The sequence below is a fragment of the Cystoisospora suis genome (genome assembly GCF_002600585.1).
Source record: "Cystoisospora suis strain Wien I chromosome Unknown contig_322, whole genome shotgun sequence".
NCBI lineage: Eukaryota > Apicomplexa > Conoidasida > Eucoccidiorida > Sarcocystidae > Cystoisospora > Cystoisospora suis.
The window spans coordinates 513-21,571 of NW_027153123.1; the positions used below are offsets into that span (position 1 = coordinate 513).

General features: G+C 54.7%; 3 protein-coding genes across 3 annotated transcripts; 2 read left to right on the forward strand and 1 right to left on the reverse strand.

The window, feature by feature from the left end:
- Positions 1 to 566: 566 nt before the first annotated feature.
- CSUI_000845 (peptidyl-prolyl cis-trans isomerase-like) lies at positions 567 to 2,060 on the forward strand. The gene is made up of 5 exons (XM_068061052.1): positions 567 to 918; positions 1,087 to 1,149; positions 1,302 to 1,460; positions 1,557 to 1,674; positions 1,853 to 2,060. Exons 1-5 carry the CDS (start codon positions 907 to 909, stop codon positions 2,038 to 2,040), a joined length of 540 nt encoding a protein of 179 aa, XP_067926965.1. The 5' UTR covers positions 567 to 906; the 3' UTR covers positions 2,041 to 2,060.
- A 774-nt stretch (positions 2,061 to 2,834) lies between these two features.
- On the forward strand, positions 2,835 to 15,259 carry CSUI_000846 (coiled-coil protein; the record flags this gene model as incomplete). The annotated part of the gene is made up of 14 exons (XM_068061053.1): positions 2,835 to 3,701; positions 4,224 to 4,385; positions 4,800 to 4,936; positions 6,217 to 6,304; positions 8,237 to 8,491; positions 9,778 to 10,022; positions 10,652 to 10,895; positions 11,020 to 11,271; positions 11,539 to 11,993; positions 12,415 to 12,536; positions 12,822 to 12,965; positions 13,878 to 14,162; positions 14,520 to 14,677; positions 15,020 to 15,259. The coding sequence occupies 14 exons, from the start codon at positions 2,835 to 2,837 to the stop codon at positions 15,257 to 15,259; spliced, it is 3,654 nt and encodes a 1,217-aa protein (XP_067926966.1).
- Positions 15,260 to 15,462: 203 nt separating this feature from the next.
- CSUI_000847 (mterf) lies at positions 15,463 to 19,739 on the reverse strand. Its single transcript, XM_068061054.1, has one exon. It carries the CDS (start codon positions 18,750 to 18,752, stop codon positions 15,861 to 15,863), a length of 2,892 nt encoding a protein of 963 aa, XP_067926967.1. The 5' UTR covers positions 18,753 to 19,739; the 3' UTR covers positions 15,463 to 15,860.
- Positions 19,740 to 21,059: the final 1,320 nt, after the last annotated feature.

Below are 21,059 nucleotides of genomic sequence, written 5' to 3' on the forward strand. Positions count from 1 at the left end.
CGTGGTGGTTGTTGTTTTGCTTGTCTGTGGCTCCAATGCCCTGAAGCTTTCCATGTGTAGCAATAGTCAGCGTGATGCGCAGGCGACACCTTTGACGAGGGGGCTTGGTTTCAGGCTGCTGCTTCCCACTCAGACATCACTTTCCTAGCAACCTCCGTCTGCGAAAGCCGGAGTCTTCACTCAGGCAGGCTGGACCCCACTGCTCGGTACCAGGAAAAAACCAGCAAGGTCTCGTTTTCAAAAAGTCTCGCTGGCGGGGAGCTCGCCCTATCGGAACGACTCCGGCTTTCTAGCATCCTTTGACACCGGTCACGTACAACTCAGTTGCTCACTAGTGGATTCGGGACCACCGGTAGAGAGCCACCTGGAGAGAACTAGCCTTGCGTAATCCCTTGCATGCCGCCGTGACGCCCGAGTATCCGTTTGTTCAACCAGGTTACTCTGAGCCACTATGCGCAGCACGTGGCCCGCCGACAGCGAAGCCGGGCAAAGTGAGTGCTGCGGTGCCTCGGTTGCTCCAGGAACGGTTTTGGGCGAAGGACCCGCGTCGCAAACTTTTTCATGCTCCAGCAGTAGCATTGACCGCTGAAGCATGTCGCTCTTGCAATTTTGATAGTCAACCGGCCCTAAGCTTGCCTGTACGACGTCAGCCAAGGTGCAAGGATCCTGGCACGCGGCTCCCAGTAGTTAGGCTTTTTGTTCGTCTATCGTGCCCTGTCTCCAGGCAGCGATTACGCGCCCCCCCTAACCCCCCCCTCTCCACTAGCTCCCACACATTGCCACGGGTGGAGTCTAAGGCTCCGTCCGCGAGGGTCGAGGTCAGCATTCAACAGTCAAAGTTCTTCGCGCATCTCATGTTTGTTGCAGTGCCTGTTTTTTACGCCTGTCTCATGCTTGTCTGGAAAAATGAGATCTCTGGTGAGTGACGCTTTTCCGTTCCGTAACGCGTCATGCAGCCGAGACATTCCCCAGCAACTCTTGTGACCGGCGCACCTAGAGTGGAGCTGTCGGGGCAGCGTTGTCTTCTGCTGCTCCAAGAGGCCGGCTGATTTTTCGTCGAAGCTTGTGGTGCTTTGATTTTCTTAGGTCCTTATCGCGTGTTTGGTCGCGTCGGTTGGCGTTGCGCAAGGTGGTGGCGCTAAGCAGACGGTAGGCCAGTCCTCAAGCGTCCGGCGCAAGTGACTCTCATTTAAGGCGCAGCAGCCAAGTGTCTAGTTGGTGGGTTTGTCGAAAATCGCCCTGGGACACCACCCTCGTTCGTTTTTTTTCATCTTTGTTGTCAAATCGACTTGGTGTCGCAGGCGTTCATGGACATCAGCATCGGCGGAGAGCCAGCTGGACGAATTGAGTTGGAGCTACGTGGCGATATTGTTCCTAAGACAGTAGAGAACTTCATCGGGTTGTTCCCGAGGTACAAGGGAAGCATCTTTCACAGAATCATCCCGAACTTTATGGCACAGGTACGGTCAGTTGCTCTGTGGCAATCAGTCGTGGCGTGTGCACCGGGGTTAGTGTAAACGCATGTAGCGTGTTTCGATGTTGCACGGTTTCTTCAGGGAGGGGATTTCGAGAATGCAAATGGTACTGGCGGCAGCAGCATCTACGGCCGCAAGTTTGACGACGAAAACTTCACACTTCCCCACGAACGCGGTGTCATCTCCATGGCGAACGCCGGTAAGTTCTTGCTTGCTACAGTCGGAGACTATTTACCCTTCGTCCCAGCTGACAGAAGGGTGGCCAGCGGTGCGCCTTGCTGACGGTGCAGCTTAGAAGGCGCTACAGTTCTACGAGATCTCTTACTACTTACTTTCCCGTGCGGCTGATGGCGTCGGGCGCAAAATTTTGTCTGCAGGCCCGAACACCAACGGCAGCCAGTTCTTTATCACCACTGTGAAGACGTCCTGGTTGGACGGCAAACATGTCGTCTTCGGCAAAGTCTCGGAAGAGTCCTTCCCGGTCTTGCAAGCCATGGAGGCTGTCGGGTCTGGGTCCGGAGCCACAGAGAAAAAAGTTGTGATCACGGACATCGGCCTCCTCTGATGACGTAACGACAGACCGCTTTGTGTTTCTCTTGTTAACCCGTCAACAGTTTGAGGAGTGCTTACCAAGAGTGTAGGCGCTCCTGTTGGAATGACAGACTCCGGGTGCATCCTGTCGCATGACACGGGGCTGGGGCTAAAAACTATGCGTAAGCTGCAGTCCGCAGTGGTCTTTCGCTTTTGGTCCGAGGACGGAATCGCTCAGCAGCAGGCAACGCTCACAAAGCTGCCTGTGGGGGCCCCGTTGGCCTCCCAAACTCCGACGAAGCACACCTGGACCACTTGCGAGATGTTGACTGGAAATCTGAGGCATTTCGGTACAAACCAGTCAGGGTGTTTGACAGTCAGCAGGGCGACACCAAGACTAAAGCAGTGTGGGGGACATGAACAAGAGTTACGCAGCACAGTACTGACTAGTCCCTGTAATCCGTCTTGGGCAGCCATCCTGACGAATGCTTGGTATCCTTGCAGAGCATGCATGCAAGGCGGCCCCACGAACGCGTACCACGTCGGTGGTGTTATACGTGGCTGTTCGAGATCGGCTGCCGAAATCACGGTCCGAGTAACTTAGGCGCTTCCTCAGGCGTTCGCATTCCCTTCGATCTACCCAGGCCACACAGGGAGACAGGCCAAGGAGGCAGCTGTTGCTGCGATTACCTAAGCCTGGTACAGGAGAGCTGGATCATTGTGAAAGCTTTTACGGAGGCTGCTGTGCCGTCCCCTTCCACGCACCGGCGTGGCCCGTCTTAGGCATGTGGCTTTTTGCGACACGTCACGCTCCCGAAAAACAGGACAATGGAGGGGCAATTGGATGCCGGCCACCCCCATTGGGTTCCTCGAAAGGAGCGCCAGGAAAGGTTCCAGATCGATTGCGAGGACGAGCTGATATGGTGTGACTGGTCTGTTGGGCAGGAGTCAGCGAAGAGGCTGGTGTTCAAAAACGTCGGTGTGGAACACCAGACTATCTTCTATAGACTTCCACACAACGCAGCGTTTGCCCTACCGTTTCCAGAGCCATTCAGACTACCTCCTGGGATGTCCAAAAGTTTCCTTGTCACGTTTCTTCCAACCAGTCCTCGGTCAACCGTAGAGCAACTCGAAGTAGTTGCAGAGAGGGGTAGCTTTGTGATTTTCTTGAAGGCCATAGTCAAAAAAGCGGAAGTCTCCATTCCTAAGTGCCTAAACTTCGGCTACGCTCCGGTGAACGACAAAACAGAGATGCCATTCTTCGTTCACAATACGGGCGCCTTACCTGTCGAGGTGGTATGGAAGCACTGTCCACCATTCAGCGTCTTCCCCCTTAGCGCACCGGTGGGAATCGGGGCGAAGCAGATGTTTACCGCTCGGTTTGAACCTCAGGCTCCTATGGTCTATGACGGCAAAGTGATATGTTCGCTGGTCTGCGAGAAGAAGAACGCCTCCGCGCTCTGCATCACCGAGAATGTTGATGGGGCCTTGACGCTAGAGAAGACGAACAGCTTCGCAGGCGGCGACGGAACGGAGACTCGCCCTCTGGAGATGAAAGGAATAGGCAAACTGCCTCACCTGCACATCACGGGAAAGACCAACGTGACGCTGGACTTTGGTACTACCCCTGCGGGGGTGCCGGCCAGCAGAACAGTGGTGCTGGAAAATACTTCACCCGTAAAAGCCTGCTTCGAGGTGGGCAAGTTGCTGAAAATCATCGCCCTGAGGACACCAAAGAGTATACAACAAAAGCACTCTTTTGCTTTGTCTTTCTGTAGCGCCTCGTGGCTGAGCTAACACGACCCAGTCTGACCCGTACCACTGGCAGCGGGACCACTCGCACTGCTGCTGCCTTCCAGTACAAGAGCACACCTACGGCCCCCGCAGGTTTCGGCGCTCCCTCACTCTTGAACGTCGATTCTCGCCCGTTGTCCTTTTCCGTGTTCTCGTCCGCCTCCTGCCCTCCCCTGTCGTTGTCAGCCAGTGAACACCACCGCTCCCGTTGTAGCGTACGATAGGACCTCACCGATCTCGTGGACGTGGTCGTTCAACACAGGAACTGAACGTGGGCCCTTGGTCAGACTCGCAGTCCGACTATGTAAGAGTAGCAAAGTTATAAGCTGTTAAGAACCAGTCCGGATGTCAAGAGGCCCCCGGTGCCGACTTAAGTGGACGTGGCTTGAGGGCGCGTCAACAATAGTTGCGCGCTCTGAACAGGTGGTGCGGCGACACTGTGGACACGCCGACGTTCCTCCGAAAGTCTCCTCGACCGTCACCACCTCGGCTCGGTCCGGAGTGATTCCACCCGGAAAGACGTTTCCCTTGGTATTCAAGCTACAAAGCGCAGTTGTATCCGAAGACATCTATCACGAGTTTCAGGTATGATGGACGGAGCTCCACACTCCCAGACCCCCATCCTGTTCCTGAGGTCGGCCGCCAGGGGCCGTCTGTGTGCAGTTTGCCAATCTGCCTCAGCACCACTTTTGCGATTACATGGTAAGATCTTTGGAGCAAGGTTCTGCTGGATGGCAGCCAGGTAAGGGTAAGCTTGCCGTCTCGACAGCCTCCTGCGTGAGTGGACATCTTGAATCTTGGGAAAAATCAACAAAATCTCAGGGGAATTGGTGCTGACAGGCCGGCGGCCGGGCGGCCTCTTCATTAGTTCTGCAGACCTGAAAACTACACTAGCGGTCTCAAGCCTCCAGAAGGAAGAGAGCGTGCCTGCCCTGCGACGACAGAGTGTTGGGTCCCAGCACACAGTAAACCTGCAGCTCCCTTTTTGCCTGCCGACAGGTCCTCACTAGAAGTGGAGCGCCAACGACTGTAAAGGTGAAAGCCTTCATTGAACCTACCGAGCTGATTCTGACCCCAAACAGCATCAACTTCGGCAATATCCCTGCCGGGAGAAAAGTAAGAGGACTGCACCGGACGTAGAGGAGTTGCTCCTCCTTTTCGCGACTCCTCTTCTTGGGCTAGACCGCGTCCCAGAAATCTCAGCCGCAGATTCTGTTGTCTCGCGGCGCACTTTCAGGTCACGAAGCTAGTCCAGCTTCGCAACCCGTCCAAGCGCGCAGTCACTTACCAGTTCATGAACGTGGATCGTGGTGGCTGCGTCTGCGTGGACAAGACATCAGGGACGCTGGTGCCCCATGGGGGGACTTCAATCACCATCACCTTCGCTTCCCGGGCAGCCTTGCATTATCATAAAAGACTTTTCTGTCTTGTGCAAGGTGCCGATCGGCCCCTGGTTCTGGATCTCCTGGGCTCCTGCTACACCAGTGAGGAGCGGCCTGCAGCCATCACCCTTGGTCACGTCTACATGAGAAGGTACACTTCGTACTAGGACGAAGAGACTTTTAAACCCGGCAAGGCTTCTTGCACGTGGGTGCAGTCTTCCGACTACTGCGGCCAAAAAGCTAAACCTGCTTCAGGTTTCATGCCACCCTTCCATAAAACAAGACGTTGCCAGGAGCGGTCCGAAAAAAGTCACGCAAACGCACAATCCAGAGAAAAACGGCGCCCCGACCTTGCTGCCTGGTTCTTTGCCTTCTACTTGCCTGTGGTTGTCCTGGAGACACATTTGAGCGGTAGAAAGTGCTGGCTTTGCCCCGCGGTGGTACAATCCGTTCAGGTGGAGTGAGCTCCAAGGCCGGACGCCTTCTTTGGGTAAGGAGGTTGTAATTGACACTTGGAGCTAGCAGAACAAAAAGACGAATGGGAGAGTTGTACGAGGAGGCGTCGCTTGGGTACCCGAGGCGAGGCTTGAGCCAGGTCCAGAAAACTAGGATAAAAGTAGAAACACTGTTACCCTCTCGTTTCCGTTCTCTTTTCGCAGTGACGGGCTAGCTCACTACCGACCACCTGCAGTGACGGGGACGCCGCTTGCGGTCTGAACCCGCGCCAGGAGCCGCTGCCCGCACTGCCTGGCGGTCAGCACCAAACCGGCGTTCCCACATACAAAGGAGAAAGTCCGATATTCGAATTTTCTTTGTGACAGATGAGATTCAGCCCGATTGCCAAGGAAATCCTGACGTAGTTCCTCCCCCCCCCGAGACAGCTGCTTCCCTGTATGCCAGCATGGTGACGAATATGTCAGACAACTCCAGGTAAACATAGCAAGAAATGGAGATACACTCCACGAAGAGTCCTTTTCTTTTTGCTAGCGGCCGACGAGCGTTTGACCATCTCGTGTTGTGAGCGATACTCATAGGCAACTCATGCTCACTCCAGACATCGTTAAGTTCAGAAGCGGCGAAGTCCACAAAACTATTTCTTTAACTAATACGAGCGAGGACAAGGTGAGTTCTCTGTAAAAAGGGTCCGAACACCCACTTAGAGCGTGTGTTCTGTTTTTTGTCGTCAACGCTCCCGGCAGGACCCAGTGCCTGCCGGGCTTTACAACTACTTCTAGAGGCGGCATGATGACATTTCTCTTTCGGATTCCTGTATTCGTGTGACAAGGCTACCACTCCCCAGATGGACGAACTTTTGTCCTCAGCTTCTCTGCATCTGGACCAATGGGCTTAGCTGCCGAGAGAAAAACGGGGAGCCCTGTGCTCGTTTCTCCGTCACTCCCTACAGAGCCGAACTAGGCCCGAACACGGTGACAGCGTTTCGGTAAGCGTTCTTGAGAGAGCGGACGCTCTGGACAATCCTTTGGGTATAACGTGGAGAGCGCGTGAGGAACGCAAGACCGCTCCACCGTCAGCGGGGAGAAGTCGTGCCCCGCGCGTCCGCTGGTTTGATGCTGACGGCCGTGGCAGTCGTTGCACCGAGAAGCTGCCCGGTCCGGTAACGCGACAGATAACGATACTGATAGGCAGGCGCTTGAAGGGAGAGAACCCGCCCACCACCACGAAAGAACCATCGTTACTCAAAAAAGAGCCAAGGTGTCAATCCGAGAGTCCGGCCGACCTCTGTAGATGGGACAATGTTAGGGCTGTAGTTCGACGGGGCAGTCGTCTCTTCTCGTGCAGGGTCAGTTACCACCCACTCGGTGCGGCGGACTCAATGGATTACGATCAGCTGGAGGCCACGGTGTGCCCCGTTCAAAGCATGTCATACCGCCGTGTCGAGCCGGCGACGCTGAGACCTCCTGTCACCTTATTCTGCGTCGCTCGCGGGAACTGCCTTTCGTCGTCTACAAAGGGGCTGCCTCCAAAGACGCGAGTTGTCGAGTCGGTTATCCGATTCAGACCCTGCGGATCTGGTAAAGAAAATACAATGCTCGTCGAAACACGCTCCCGTGGCGACTGTGGCGAGAAGTATTTGGTCCTCCCTTATCTGACGGCTGGTCTCAACTCGTCGTTCGGGACGAGTAGGACGGCCAGATGCTGCTTGCGGGCTTTCGTTTGAAAGTGGGAGGGCCTGAGATACCACCCGAAGACTCCAACTGCTGTCTTGACTGTGGGTATGCTGGCAGGCGAACAAGCATTTCACGTCACGGCACTGGTGAACGATGGTGATACGCCGGTCTGCTTTGACATTGTTCCCCGTCTGAGCGAACAGGAACCGTGCACGGATGTCGATCTCTTTCCGCGAATTTTCGGGTATGTGCACCTCTACCAGAGGCAACTCCGTCCAGGCTGGACATAGCGCACAAAACTGTGTACGATTGAGTAGGCATCAGGCCACACAATGCTCACCACTCTTTCGGGCGTGGTGTCTGACTCAACCTAAGGCACCGCGAACGGTACCAAGCGCAGGCCCCTGTGTTCGGAGCTTTCGCAAAAAGTCACAGGGGGAGGCAGTCACGAAATCGGACGACCCTATACCGACACCAGTTTATTGTGAAGCACCCCTACTGTTTCCCGGTCTACATTGCAGGGCCTGGCCACTTTCGGGGTACATCCCCCCGAGAAGTTCTCAGCTTGTTCTGTTGCACTTCTCCCCGCACCACGTCTCAAACTCTTCTTGGCTTTCGGCTGCTTTCGACGTCGTTTTCAACGAAAGCGACGCCTTTACAAAGCAGATTCGAGTGTATGGTCGGTGTTGGGAACCCCTCGTTTCTGTCAGGCCAGAGGCCCTCGTACGTCTGTAAGGGTGCCCGTGGTCGAGAGTCGGTAGCATCCGTTGCCATAGCCGCGCAAGGCCCGCTTTGGTGCGGCAGATCGACCTTGTCGCGCACGGCCAGCCTCAATCTGCTACGGGGCGTTGACGGACGAGAAGGAAGTTGGGCACTGACCTGATTCTGTTCATTTTCGCCTGGGCGATGCTTTGCGGTACGACAGACCTTCCCCGCCACTCCGGCAGGTGCAGTGTCATCCAAGCAGTTCTTCGTTCGGAACATGACAGAGATTCCTTTGAGGGCAGCAATCCGCCTATCAGGAGAGAGGGCAACGGACTATCGCTTAGCTCAGGAGGTGTACAGCTTGTTGCCGCTGGAAGAGAAAGGTGTTGAATGCCAGTTTGTCCCGACGGAAATCGGGGCGAGCCAAGCAAATGTTCTCGTCAAATCCGAGCCACTTGCGCACGCGGACTCCATAGTGAGTGTGACGGGAACCAGCGGCCGCTCCTTTCCGGCCGGAGCACGACGGGCGCGACTGGGTGTAAAGGTAGCCAAGCAGAGCCACTTTGGCAAGTGTTCTCGATGAGAACCAGACTTCATTCTGACAGAAGTGTTCTGCCATTCACCGGCGACTACTTGCATGCAGAATGGCTCGGCGGCGGAATTCCAGACGCCAGGAATCTCGCCCCGTCAACATTCGGCAGCGATGGACTCCATACGTCTCATCAGCTGCTGCACGGCAGCGCCGCTCAGTGTGCAACCGAGAGACGTCAACCTAGGTGCCGTGACGGCCTACCGTTCCATCACACAGGACGTAAGACCGCGACCATGCACAGGCTCTTCGATAAAACCAGAGAACTGCGAAGGGTTGAGCAAGACCATCTCTGTCTCAGGTTTCTTGCTTTTCTCCTCCCGTCTGATATCATAGGTTAGGGTCAGCAACGCCTCCGGCGCTCCTGTGCGGTACAGAGTCGAGTTTGACACTACGGACTCAGTTCCCACTACGGTGTCACCCCAGACGGCTTCTTCGCGACCCGTGAATAAAAAAAATGATGGAGTGTTGCATTTCGATGAAGTTGACGCAGTCGTCCCGGGTAACAGCTCCAGGATCCTGTCATTCAAGTTCACTCCGACAGCGAAAAAAGCCTATCGCTTGCCCGTCCGACTGAAGCAGGTCCCACTCAGGAGCGACAGGGGTAAGAACAAAGATCTCGACCACAAGGTAGTGGGCGGTGAACACGTTAGAAATGTGGGAAAACAATCGGTACGGAAAGGGCTGCCCTGGAGACCTGGCTACCACCCACGCGCCACAGATGTTTGGGCCGATTGCCACGGGTGACTTGGCGAATGCTTTTGCAGGAGCTAGCGTCTGGCAGCTGGTAAACCGACCCGGACTTGTCTGGGCGGGAGAGAGCGACTTTCGCTCCCGGATTAGCCAGAGTCCTTTCAGAGGCAGTATGCACGTGTTGGAGTGGACAGCGCTGTACAGGACGTAACGGGGTGCAGGGGTCGCGACGGCGACGGTCTGCGCACACAGCTGCCTGCCCTGAACGGCCCAGTTATCTAATACCGCACGCAATCGCGCGAGCGCCTTCCAGTGTGAACCGCGCCGCATTCGCAGGGCAGGGAGACGGACCACACGATTCAAGCTGCTTTGGCCAATCGCAAAGGTACGGGTTTGAGAAGCTTCAATCAAACCACCATGTCACTGGTGTCACCAGCAGACGCCTCTCGCAGCCGTATCATGGTGCAGTCACCGTTCAGAAAACGTCAGATGAAAGCATCCCCCTGCGAGGAGATGAGCCACGTGAAGACAGAGAAGCCGGGATAGTACTGCCTTCGTGTCTTCCTTTTTGCAATCCGGAATCTAGGGATCTGCAGGTTGTTGAATTCATCGTCCACGCACATGTCGTGAACCCGGTGGTGGAAATTCTCGACATCCGGTCCCTCAACCGCGCCATAGCTCCTAGCCGATTGTGGGCTATGATAAACGCTGAGAAAATCAACGAGTACGTGGGAATTTTGCCTCGAGCAGGTGGTACTTGATTTCTGGACGTCCGGTATGCCACAGGTAGTCCCTGCAAGTGGACAGATGACGCGGCGCAGATGGCGCGTTAGAGCAAGGTAACATCGCGGCAGTACCAGAGAAGTACCCCACGGTCGCAGCTTCGGGGACGCTGCGGAGGTACCCGAGTGAAAGGCTGACACGTAGTCCTGTTGCACCGGCGTCCCGGTCACAGCTTCGATATTGCATTCGCTGCGATGGCGACGTGTTCGGAATGCCACCCGGCAAATGGACGGTTGTGGTTCCTGCAAGGAATCGCTATCTGCTGTTTTCACCGGCAAGTGCACGTTGCATTCACAAGCAGGAGTAAACAGGACCGCCAAACAGAATGTATCGCACGACCCAGTGAAGACTTCGCGGCTTGCAGGGGGCCCAGCCGGAGCGGCAAAGGGCAACGTACATCTCTATTATGAATCGCACCAGCCCTTCGCCGGGGGGGGGGAAAATCACGTACACGGACGGAAACCTGGAAACTGCAGCGTTGTACTGGGGTCCCCTGTGGCACTGTTCACCGCTACGGCCTAGCCCCTCCATGCAGGCTATGAGCGTTTGAGGGGCGTTGTGGCCGTTCAGGCACTTTGCTCAGGAAGTTCAAGAGTCGGACCTGCGGTTCCTTGACGCGGAAGGATTGGACGCGCGGGAGACTGCACTCCGGCACATCGCCTCTTTTGCCCTAGACCTAGGTTGCGCTCCTGCCGAGGTGAAACAGAGCGTATTTCTTGTAACGTTCCATAATCCGGGAGATGTTCCCGTTGACTTGAAGCTTGAATCACCCGGGGACCTTAGACTGGCAAACCCCCCCCTCTGGGCTAATGAGGTAACTGCCTACGGAGGGCCTCGGAGGACTACACTCCGACAGCGACCCCTCACGCGGCAAGGGGCAGCAGCAGGCATACGCTTCTGTGAAGCATGTCGAGCCCTTTCTCCCTACCTTGTCACAGGAAACTCTCGGCAGTAGTTTCGGGATCGAAGCGCAAGAGCAAGAGAAAGCCATAAAGGTGGAGCCCTCGCGGCTTCGTCTCGGACAGGACGAGTTCGCTGGCGTGGTGTTCGCGATTAAGCACGAAGAAGCTGGCAACTCAAACATACCGATAGTCTTGTCTGTAAACAGGGGTAGAGCGGCGGTGCTGAACGTGAAGTGGACGACGCTACGGACAGAGGCCCCCGTTCTGGTAACAAGAGGGCCAGTCCAGGTACGCGCTTGTGCTCGTCCTCTGTGATCCGCACGCTTTGGCATGCATCTGTAGCCTCCCTTATAGTTGAAATGGCCGCACTTCCTTAGCTACTCAGCGCCCCAGTGAGCCCTCATCTTAGCGTTACTTCTCGTCAGTCAGCTTTCATGGCACACCCCGTTACGCACAAACACCCGGTTGTGGATCAGACGCGTAGTAGCCGAAGGGGGCACGACGAAGGAGACACGAATTCTTTTTTCTGTTCAGTGCTTGCTTTCTGCTGTTTAGGACCTCCACGACGTTAAATTGGGAAGTCTTCCAGGGCCTGTGCAGGCAATCGAGCTAGCAAACTTTGGAGGGGAGAGTTGCAGTTGGTCTATAGAGCCGAACGGGTCTGCCCATGCAGTTAACGGGCACGAGGTGCTGAAGATAGACCCCACACAAGGGACTTTGTTCCCCAGTGAATCGACTCACGTGCACCTGGTCTTCACTCCGCTAGCTGCAGAGAACTACGAGTTTCCCCTGACTATTAACATTCGGAAGAAAGCCCACGGAGAAGGGGCAGAGGACTTCCCCTGTCAGAGCGAACTGACGATCCGGTCAAAGGGCGTCACAAGCGATCTGGCGCTTCATTCTCGTCGGCCATGCCTGCCACCGTTTCTCGCGACTGAAGCCGTCGTCCCTGTCCAAACTCTGGCCAGTCTTTCTGCCGAAAAAATATCGCTGCTGCGGTCGCCACCCAGGTGAGAGCGGATCGGGTCATCTCCCTGGCCGCTAACGGCTGCACCAAGAAAGTACTATGGAAGCTTTACAAGTATCGAATAACCCCCCTTGGTTGCTCAGCGGGTTCGGGGGCCCTTTTTTTGATTGCCAGCTTGCTGTTGAGGCACCAGAACACTTCATCTGACAAGCTTTCAGTACATGCCGACTTGATCCGGGCGCCGCGGCTGGTCTAAATGATGACCTGTGTCCGCTGCACCCGAAGGAAGTGCCCGCGGAAGTAGGAAAGCGCCATGTTCTGCTTTGGGGCACAGTGCTTACTCATACTTTAACGGGCACTCATCAAAATAGCAGTTTTCTGGACTGGGCGAAGCGCCGACACGAAAGGGCCAGTAGCGGCAGAATAACGGAGCTTTGTCTTTTGCATGCTCGAGGTGGACTCAGATGCCTCGTCCATCGCTTTCTTATACTGCGGAACTGTGATCCAAAGCGAACCTTGCACTTCTGCTGGGACAAGCAAGGACTATTTCCTCGGGCCGGAGTGCTCGCAATCCACCCAGCCACAGGTATCTACCTCTGAGCAGAGAAGCCAGCTAGTGTACCGGGGGCGTACGGGAAGTGGCTGACGGACTGTTTAACGACAAAAAAGCTGCCTCACACTTCACTACCACAGGTCGGCAGGCAGGTGATTGTCCACTCTTGACTAGCGGGCTTCCACTGCCGAGATGCTGGCATCGTGTCAGATTTCGGGTAGTTTGCTCATTATTCGCAAATGGCCGATTTTTCTCGCTCTCGAGACTGCATTGGTGCGAGAATGCAAGTGGTGTTGTGTGCCCCAACTACAACGACAGGTGTCCTGAACCCCAACGGATATCGCATCGTTGAATTCATTTTCCGCTTTTCCGAGACTGCGCTGGATATAGACGGGGAAATTGTCTGCTTAGTCACATGGACAGCTCCCCTGAATAAAGTCTGGGTCTTTCAGACACCTCCAGGTCGGTTGATGGTTATTTACGTCGGAAGGGCACGCCGCGGCGCGTCCACCGCTTCGGGAACTCAAAAAGGCGAATGCATCCTAGTGAATTTTATCCTGAAATTCCAAGTGAGCGTGCTCTCAGATCCGTACGAAGAATTGATTGAAAGCCACGGGGAAAGCCCCGTCAAAATGGTCCATCAGCCAACATCAGAATCGGGGTCCCCGTCTCGAGGAATGACGCGGACTGTCGCGAGCAAGCGAAATGTCAACCTCGGTGGTCGAATGTCTTCAGCAGCTCCCAAAGTATAACAACGGCTCGCATAGATGCACGACGAGGCAGCTGCATAGAACGAATCGATCTTCCGCTTGCGAGCTGACGGGCCACCGCTGGAGTCAACAGAAAAGGTAGGGGGCGAGACTGTACTCACGTGGTGACTCCTTGTTGCGTTTTGACTGTGAACAGGACGTCATCGAAAGCTCATCAATTGTAAAAAGACAGGGCGTTCCGGAGGAATACTTACAACCTGTCAAGCCCACGACGGCACTATATGTTCGCATTCACATACAAGTGGATCCGGATCTCAGCCGTGACCTATCGGCGGCCTCATGTTTCCGTCCGGCTGACTGCTTTCTGTCTCTGCCTAGCGCACCCTACCCGCCGATCGGCGTCGATTTCAGCTCTGCGCTCACTCGAAAGAGGACAGGCAGAACTCCAAAAACTCTCGACTGTGAGACGAACTGACCACCTCTGCGTCCAGCTTCCTTCGTCCCGGCCACGCAAGGCTAGGCCTGGACAATGGCTGAAAAAGAGCCTTCTCTTTATGCCATATTCTGCTCAGCATTGTAGCCTAGAATGCGGCCGGAGAGAATAAGGGCAACACCCTTTCTTCGGCTGAGAGCAAGCCTGGTATGTATGTGTTTCAATTGGCAGATCTGCGAGAATCGACCTCATTTGAGCATGGCGAATCCCACGCTGACGGGAAAATTTGCTTATCCGCCAAGTCCACAGCATTCATTGTTGGAACGCTCATCGACATGATATGCGATTCAATTGAGTCCGAGAAGACAAAGGAGCTGATCGTATCTCTGGTGGAGGAGCCGGCTCCGCTTTTGACAGATCTGGTTGCAGACGTCGAACGAGGAAGGACAGAGAGCGTGGCGGGGTTATGCAAGTCCATGGGGACCCCGGTCTCGCCAGCCACACGTCAAAAACCAGGTACGCTTTGTTCTTGAGTAGCACTCCTTTTTTGTCGCCGCCTGCTTCATGCAAGGGTCCACCTCCCTCGACAGGTTACTTTCGGATGCGTGTAGACACATGCGAAAGTATAGCCGCACAGGGGACAACCGGGCTGGTGCTGCTCGAGGTAAAGAAGCCGATTTTTCGAGTGACGGGTCGTGAGTAAATGTAACTGCGAAGGACGTGTGACTTACTCAAGTAGAGCACCTCCCTGGCTCGTTTTGTTGCACCCCACTTCCGAGACTGAAAGGGTTAGCCTCAGTTCCCCAGGTTGTCGCCTCCGGCTTGGAGAAAACACTTAACCGCTTGTGACTGTACGTGTTTTCTATGCTGCAGGTCACTTGGAGGAGGCGTCCCCGTGTGCCACGAAAAAAACTGACCGCACGGCCGCAAAAAAGACTGGACATTTTGTCTTCCGTCAAGACTTCGAGAATTGGTCGCCACTTGTCATGAACTTCCTCGACTGCTTACCCAACGTCGGGTATGCCTTCGAGGTGAGGTCCACACAGGAGAATGCCTCACACCCACTTCTCTCCCGCAGCTGAGCCCACGCTACGCTGTACTTCGCAACGATGCGCCTGCCTCGACACTTTGAGTTGCCAAGCACGCCGGCGTCCAATGCGATATTTGTGCAGCAGTTTCCCAAGAAACCCACAAACGGTGTACGAATAAGCAGGTGCGAGTGAGGCCACACGTGTACGACGGCCTGCACACGTCTGGAGGCCTGCTGAGCACAACCGCTTTCTCGCTGTTCGGCAGAGAGAGACCCATTTTCCTGGTTCAGAGGAAAAGGTGCATACCAGTTTGTGGCTAGTTTCTTGCCTGCGCTTGGACAGAAAGGAGAAGGTGCGCAGTGCTCCTTCGCTGACGGAAATCAGACCGGCTCAGACGAGGTCGAGGTGTTCCTTGCAAGAGATCGGAATCTCAACGTCGATGTGTTGCCTGTCGTCGTCTCGGATATTTTTCGACATCTGATCCTTGATGCCATCGACGAGACGATACGTGGTCAAATCTGGGGCCTCGAGATCGACGTCAAAGCGCCGTCAACAATCGAGGCTACCCAGCTATTATACTGACCCGCGGGAGGGAATGGTCGGGGATCCTGCCCGATCCCTGTGTCACGATTGAAGGTCAAACCCGGGAGGCCGTCATGGGCGATCCCCATACAATAGCTCAACCCAGTGCCGACCGCACTCGGTCGCTTCTCGGCGTTCTGACGACGCCTCGGGAGTCCGCAGAGGTTCATAAACGAGGAGCGAGTTGCTTGGTATGCTTGCGGGCTGTCGTCGAAACGACTGCGTCCTCAAGAGGACAAGACGTTTACGACCCCAAACTTGACTCGAGAGAACTAAGGCCACGGGAGCCAGCTGCGAGAAAGCTAACCACCGTCTCCTTGTGCATCTGCAGCTCTATCGTCTAACATATGCAAGACAGTGGCGATTCGCCCTTCGATTCGTCACAGCTAAGAACTATTAGGGATAGCAATATCGCGCGACTCATAAAACATGATGGAAGCGAAACAAGGTAGACGCACCACCCCACCATTCCGCAGCTTTCACCATACATATGGACTGCCGACACTGAGGAAGAGTCACTCACTGGGCACGTGTACGACACCGGCAAATACTACGCGCTTGCGTACTCGTTGAAATGCTTTCATGGTTTCATGAACAGGAATCAGAATAGCGTCTGAGGATTTTTCACTCTTTCGGCATCTAGCTTGGCGCCGACGAAGTCCTGATAAGGAATTTTGAAAAGTTGTCTGAAGGTTTCATCACTGGTCGCAAACATCTCACGGAGTGGGGGAAGTGCAGGCATGCTCAGGGGTTGATAGGGCTCGATGCCTCTCCATCCTTTCCGATCGTCAACAATGGGGAGGAGCTCTTCCTGTAGTAGATCTTTCTGTTCCCAGAACTCTGTGTCGTACATAGATACACTCGGATTCAGTTGCTGACGCCGATGACGCAACTGTGCCGTGAGTTTTCGCTTCAGTTGCATACGAGAGTCCCAATGTCTACGGACACGTCCCGCTTTCCGCGTGGCAGCCACCAGCTTTCCTTCGTCAAACAGCACTGAAGTTGCCTTTCTTTTTTCCCGTTCTCTTCTGAGAAATACATTAACCAGTGCGATGTGTCTAGGAATGATACGGCGTCGAAGACTATAGGAAAGAAACTGAGGGAACGCAAGCACTTCTTCAAGCTCTTTCAGCATATTGTTCTGCAGATACAGCAGCTTTGACCGAACGTTGCCTTCAACGCGCATCGTGAATAGTCTCGGGTATTTCAAAAACAACTCCTGCAACGCAGTCTCCTCTTGTGCCATCACACGACGTAAACGGACTGCGTCTGCTTGCAAACCAGCGCGTCCCCGTTGTTCAATTCCTGAAAGTCCCTCCCCTGTGAAGGCTTCAAGACATTCGTATTGTGCTCGGTACCATTCAAGCTCTGAACTAGCAGGGTCCAAAAAATACCGCCAATTCTCGCCTTTCGGCTCCTCCGCGCAAACCCGTTCTGAAGTTTCGTCTGCAGAACCTTTGTCTTGCTGCCTGCCGCCGCCACAGGATATGTCGTGATTCTCAGAAGACGAGGTACCCGAACTGAGAAAAGGATCTTGCCCGGAGCGGGCACGCCATCCGGCCGGTCTGTACTCGTTGCGAGAAGCCCGGACTTGCCGCCAGACCTTGATAAAGTGGGTGATTTTTGCCTTGGGTCTCCTGACATTGAACACCATAGGACTATCTATTGCAATCTGTTCCAGTATACTTAACGTATTCCCGCTTTGCCGTCCTGCCACTTGCTCGTTTGCTGCTCCAGCACTCTGTTCGGTCTCCCGATTATCCTGGGAAGCTCGCGTGTCACTACGATCCGAATCCGGCTGTGCTGCCAGTCGGCTATGTAACTCCTCCACCACCTCACCCACGGGTGGTTCTAGAGGGTCACCTTCCTGTATACCACCTGCCTCTTCTTTCGTTCCTGGCGAGGGCGAAGCAATGCCCTTGCCTCCCCTGTTAAATAAGTCTTCAAACTCCTTGAACCACACAGTCACTCCGGGAACACCCTGTGCAAGAGCCATAGGGACGTGAAGAACCAAAGAGCGCACCGCCTTCGGACTCCAGTTTCTTTCTCGTGTGAACCAACTCACAGCATCTTTACACGCTTCGGCTCGACGAGGAAGCAGTATAGCAGGATAGCGGGACAGCAGGCACTTGAGCTCCTCTGCCGAGAAATTGAGGAGACATGGGAATGCCAATGAACGGAGCATACGTAAATAAGGGGACGAGCACGAGGAGGAATCTGAAGAAGAGGCATCATTTCCAGACGAGTCGCTGAGATTAAGTAACACGTCGTCGGGTGCATCATGAGAAAGAAGAAGATCTGTGACACCTTCCTGAACGGGGCTGACAGTTCCTGACCGTCTACTCAAATGCCGATGAATCCATAGGGTACGTCTAGCTCTTTTATCAATGGGAGGAACACGAAGAGTATAGTCACCACCCACTGCGTCTACGTCAAATAGTTCGGAAGCTGAAGAAGGGTCGCCCGAGCTCCCTACTTCTGTCGGGCCGGCCGTTGTCTCTTTGAGATGCCACTCTTCTCTCCGCGGTGCACTCTCCACTCGTCCTTCGGTCTTCGATGCCTTTTCTTCTTTTCTCGAGACACTCTCCTTTTGTCTCTCGCACCCATCAGCGCGAAGCTCAGCCGCTCTATCGTGCTTACCATGGAAACCATCTGTTTTCAGCTCGGCATTCTCCTCCCCCTGGAGAAGCCGCGAAGGAGAAGGAACTCCAGGAGGAAGGGGAACATCTGGAGGAGGACGCGGTGGAGCATAGAACACAGGATCCTTTGGCTCGTAAGGAAATTTCGGTGTCTTGCGTCTCTTGCTCCGCACTGCACGTTTGCGGTATTTGGGGCTTCCCAACTGAACCTCCTCTCCGAACATGGGAGCGCCAGCTGGGAGAGAATAGCAAGGAGACGATGACACCCAAGAGGAAGATCGGCGGGAGACGTACAAACCTAGTGGTGCAACACCTATTCGAGAACCGATACAGAAATGAAGAGAGAGGTCATATGGTACGTCACGGGAGAGTAACGGATCTTGATGGGCCTCATGTAGTGGTGTATAACAAAGAGGACTGTGATAAGGAAAAGACGGCAAATAAGCCACAGGAGCGAACCAATGGCGTTGTCGGACAAAACTTTGTAGGGCTGGCCTCCGACTGATACCCAGGTGTTGCTCAGGGGGTAACAACCTTGAACAGCTGACTCTACAAAAGGAGGGGGTAAAAGACGAAGACGAAAAAGAAAAACCAGATATCGTTTTCTTAAGGTGGGTGAGCTGTCGGGGAATTCCCGATACAGCAGATGGAAGCGTGACAGTAGAAAAAAGAATGTAGAACCTCACGCTTGCACAACACAGAACAGATAAGTTCCTCGGAAAGTGAAGTCCGCAGAGAGAGCGACAATGAGTTTGGCCGAAGTGGTGGCTGCCGCGCTGGCGACGAGAGGACGCCACAGAATCCGTCGACCAGCTGCAAGAAGTACACAACGAAATCCCCGGAGAAGGAGCCATCGCTCCAACAGCCCTCCACGGGACAGAGGCGCGGGAATACACTCGCCCCACGGGACGCCGAGACAAACTCACGCCTTGGAGAACGGGTGGTGCAGCGAGTGAGAAAAAGAGAGCATCGCGAGGAAACAACCTTTGGAACGCCACGAGCGCTCACCACCCGGTCCAAGTGAAAAAGAGTGAAACAGACCCAAGATGACGCCACATGTAACGTCCGAAGAGACCTAGTCCCGCGAAAGAAGGAATGGACAGGGATTAGCATGGGAAAACGAGGAGAGGGGTCCAAGCACTGCTGGACTCCAAGGGGCCGGCTTCCGTGCTGGGAAGAAAGCAAAAAGTGAAGCCGCGACAGACAAAACTGACTCTGATGAGATGAGCATTCCACTTGAAAGAAGCTGTGTAGAAAGGACACTCTCAAGGGGTGTCCAAGGAGAACAGCGAAGGCCTCAAAGACACGAACAAAGCTTCACAGAAAGTATCTCACTTTGGAAACAGGCTGAATGACGCCGAGAGAAGTCGAAGTGTCTTCCTCCTCTAGTACCTCAAGAGACTTCGTAGCCTGGCCACGGAGGCCCCGACACCACAACGGTGGAAGGCCGGTTGTCTCCCGGGTTTCTCCTTGTCTAAGAAACACTAGTGAGAATCAGACTCTTGAGTAGCAGAGCCGATGTGGAGCTCAGGTGAACCATCGAGAGAAATGGAATCCACTCACACTTGAGCATGCAGACACGCATGCAAAGTGTGCGCTGAATGCCTTGACAAGCAGGTGTTTACTGTGTGCAGTTGTCTCTCGTGTGTCCTCCCAAAATCCAACTTCCGTAGCGTATCTAGGATCTGCTTCCAGAGTAGGAATAGCAGGTGACAAGGATCTCGTTCCGGTGACCTACATTGAGGCCACACGACGCACAGTTAAACCGTCGTCGTTGTGCAGGAAACCTAGGGGCAAAGGCAGGATGTGAAGCCAGCCGACGGACGACCACGAAAAGAGACAACCGTTTTGCAGCCTGAGCTGTACTATCTTCTGGCTCGCGTGGACACTTCAGCTGTCGAACATACCCCAACACAGTCTCTGCCACACCTGTACTACAATGGGAAAGCAGCAGTGAACTGTAAACGACACGTCGTGCACCACTGCGTGAGAGTACCTGGTACTATCAAGCTCACTGGCAAGGCTTGACTGCCCGAAACGGATGCACTACCCAAGCCTCAGAATCGCCTAACCACTCTGGAGAAGGCTTCCAGAGTCCTGAAGCCGTGAGCCCCGAGAACATGACTCTACACAGACCAGCCTTACCTGCAGGCAGTCCTCTCGTGCTGCTAAACAGGTACTTCGGAGGCATACGAAGGGGGTGAGCGCTCACAGGCCTGCCGACAGGTGGACCTCGAAGATGAGTGCCTACTGAGCGCCGTACCCAACGTACTCGCGCCTTGCATAGGCCATGCCCTACACTACAAGAAGCACAACCAAAGATCACGCAGCCTCTCTCCGATGAGGCGACGAGCGCAGCCCGCGCCAGTTCAGCCGAACAGGTTCTCGGGTCTGTGCCACCTTCCCGTACTTGATAACACCAATAGTTAACCGGGCTACCTCTACCGGGAGCCCTTGACTCGCGCGAGGCTCCCACTAGAAGACTGTCACGTCTGGAGCAGAGATGGTTCCTCGTTTTGATCAAGTTCAAAGTGCCGGTGAGCCAGTCGCGCCTCGATCTAAGGCTGTTGCCCTTACACAGCACGGAAGTCTCTTCTTCGTTTACGTGGCCTCTTCAACGTACGGCAGACTACACCTGCCTTGGGTGGTACGTTGTGGCAAAAGTGCTTAGCAGGTACGCAAATACTATCACCCGCGACTGTTCTAAAGAAACATTCTCTGGCCCGGTTCCCCCCCTACACGCTCGATTCTCGGGCGCTGTGGCAGTACCTCGGGGGTCGACCACGCGTCCACAGCGATCTAAAGTGAACAGCATTCTCTCGAACTAACGCACCACACACACGATGCTTTCAGACCCGAAGCTCCAAGCAACGGCAGCGAAGGAACGTGAACGGCACAGAAGCTACAAACTCGACCATCTGCGTGGTACACAAGAGAAGCAAGTCCCTTTCGCTGTTTACGGTCTTCTGTCGTCGCGCCCATTGCAGGGCTGCTAGGTCACGGCTCGGGCTGAGTAAGCGAAAGGACTGCGCATACGGAGAGGGAGCACACTCCGACGCCACAGCAACCCACTCTTTCGGCCTTCGCGTACGTACATGTCTGCATGCGTGTGTTTCGGCTGAGTCCTGGTTTGGTTTGGTAACCCGACCTTTTTGACTAAA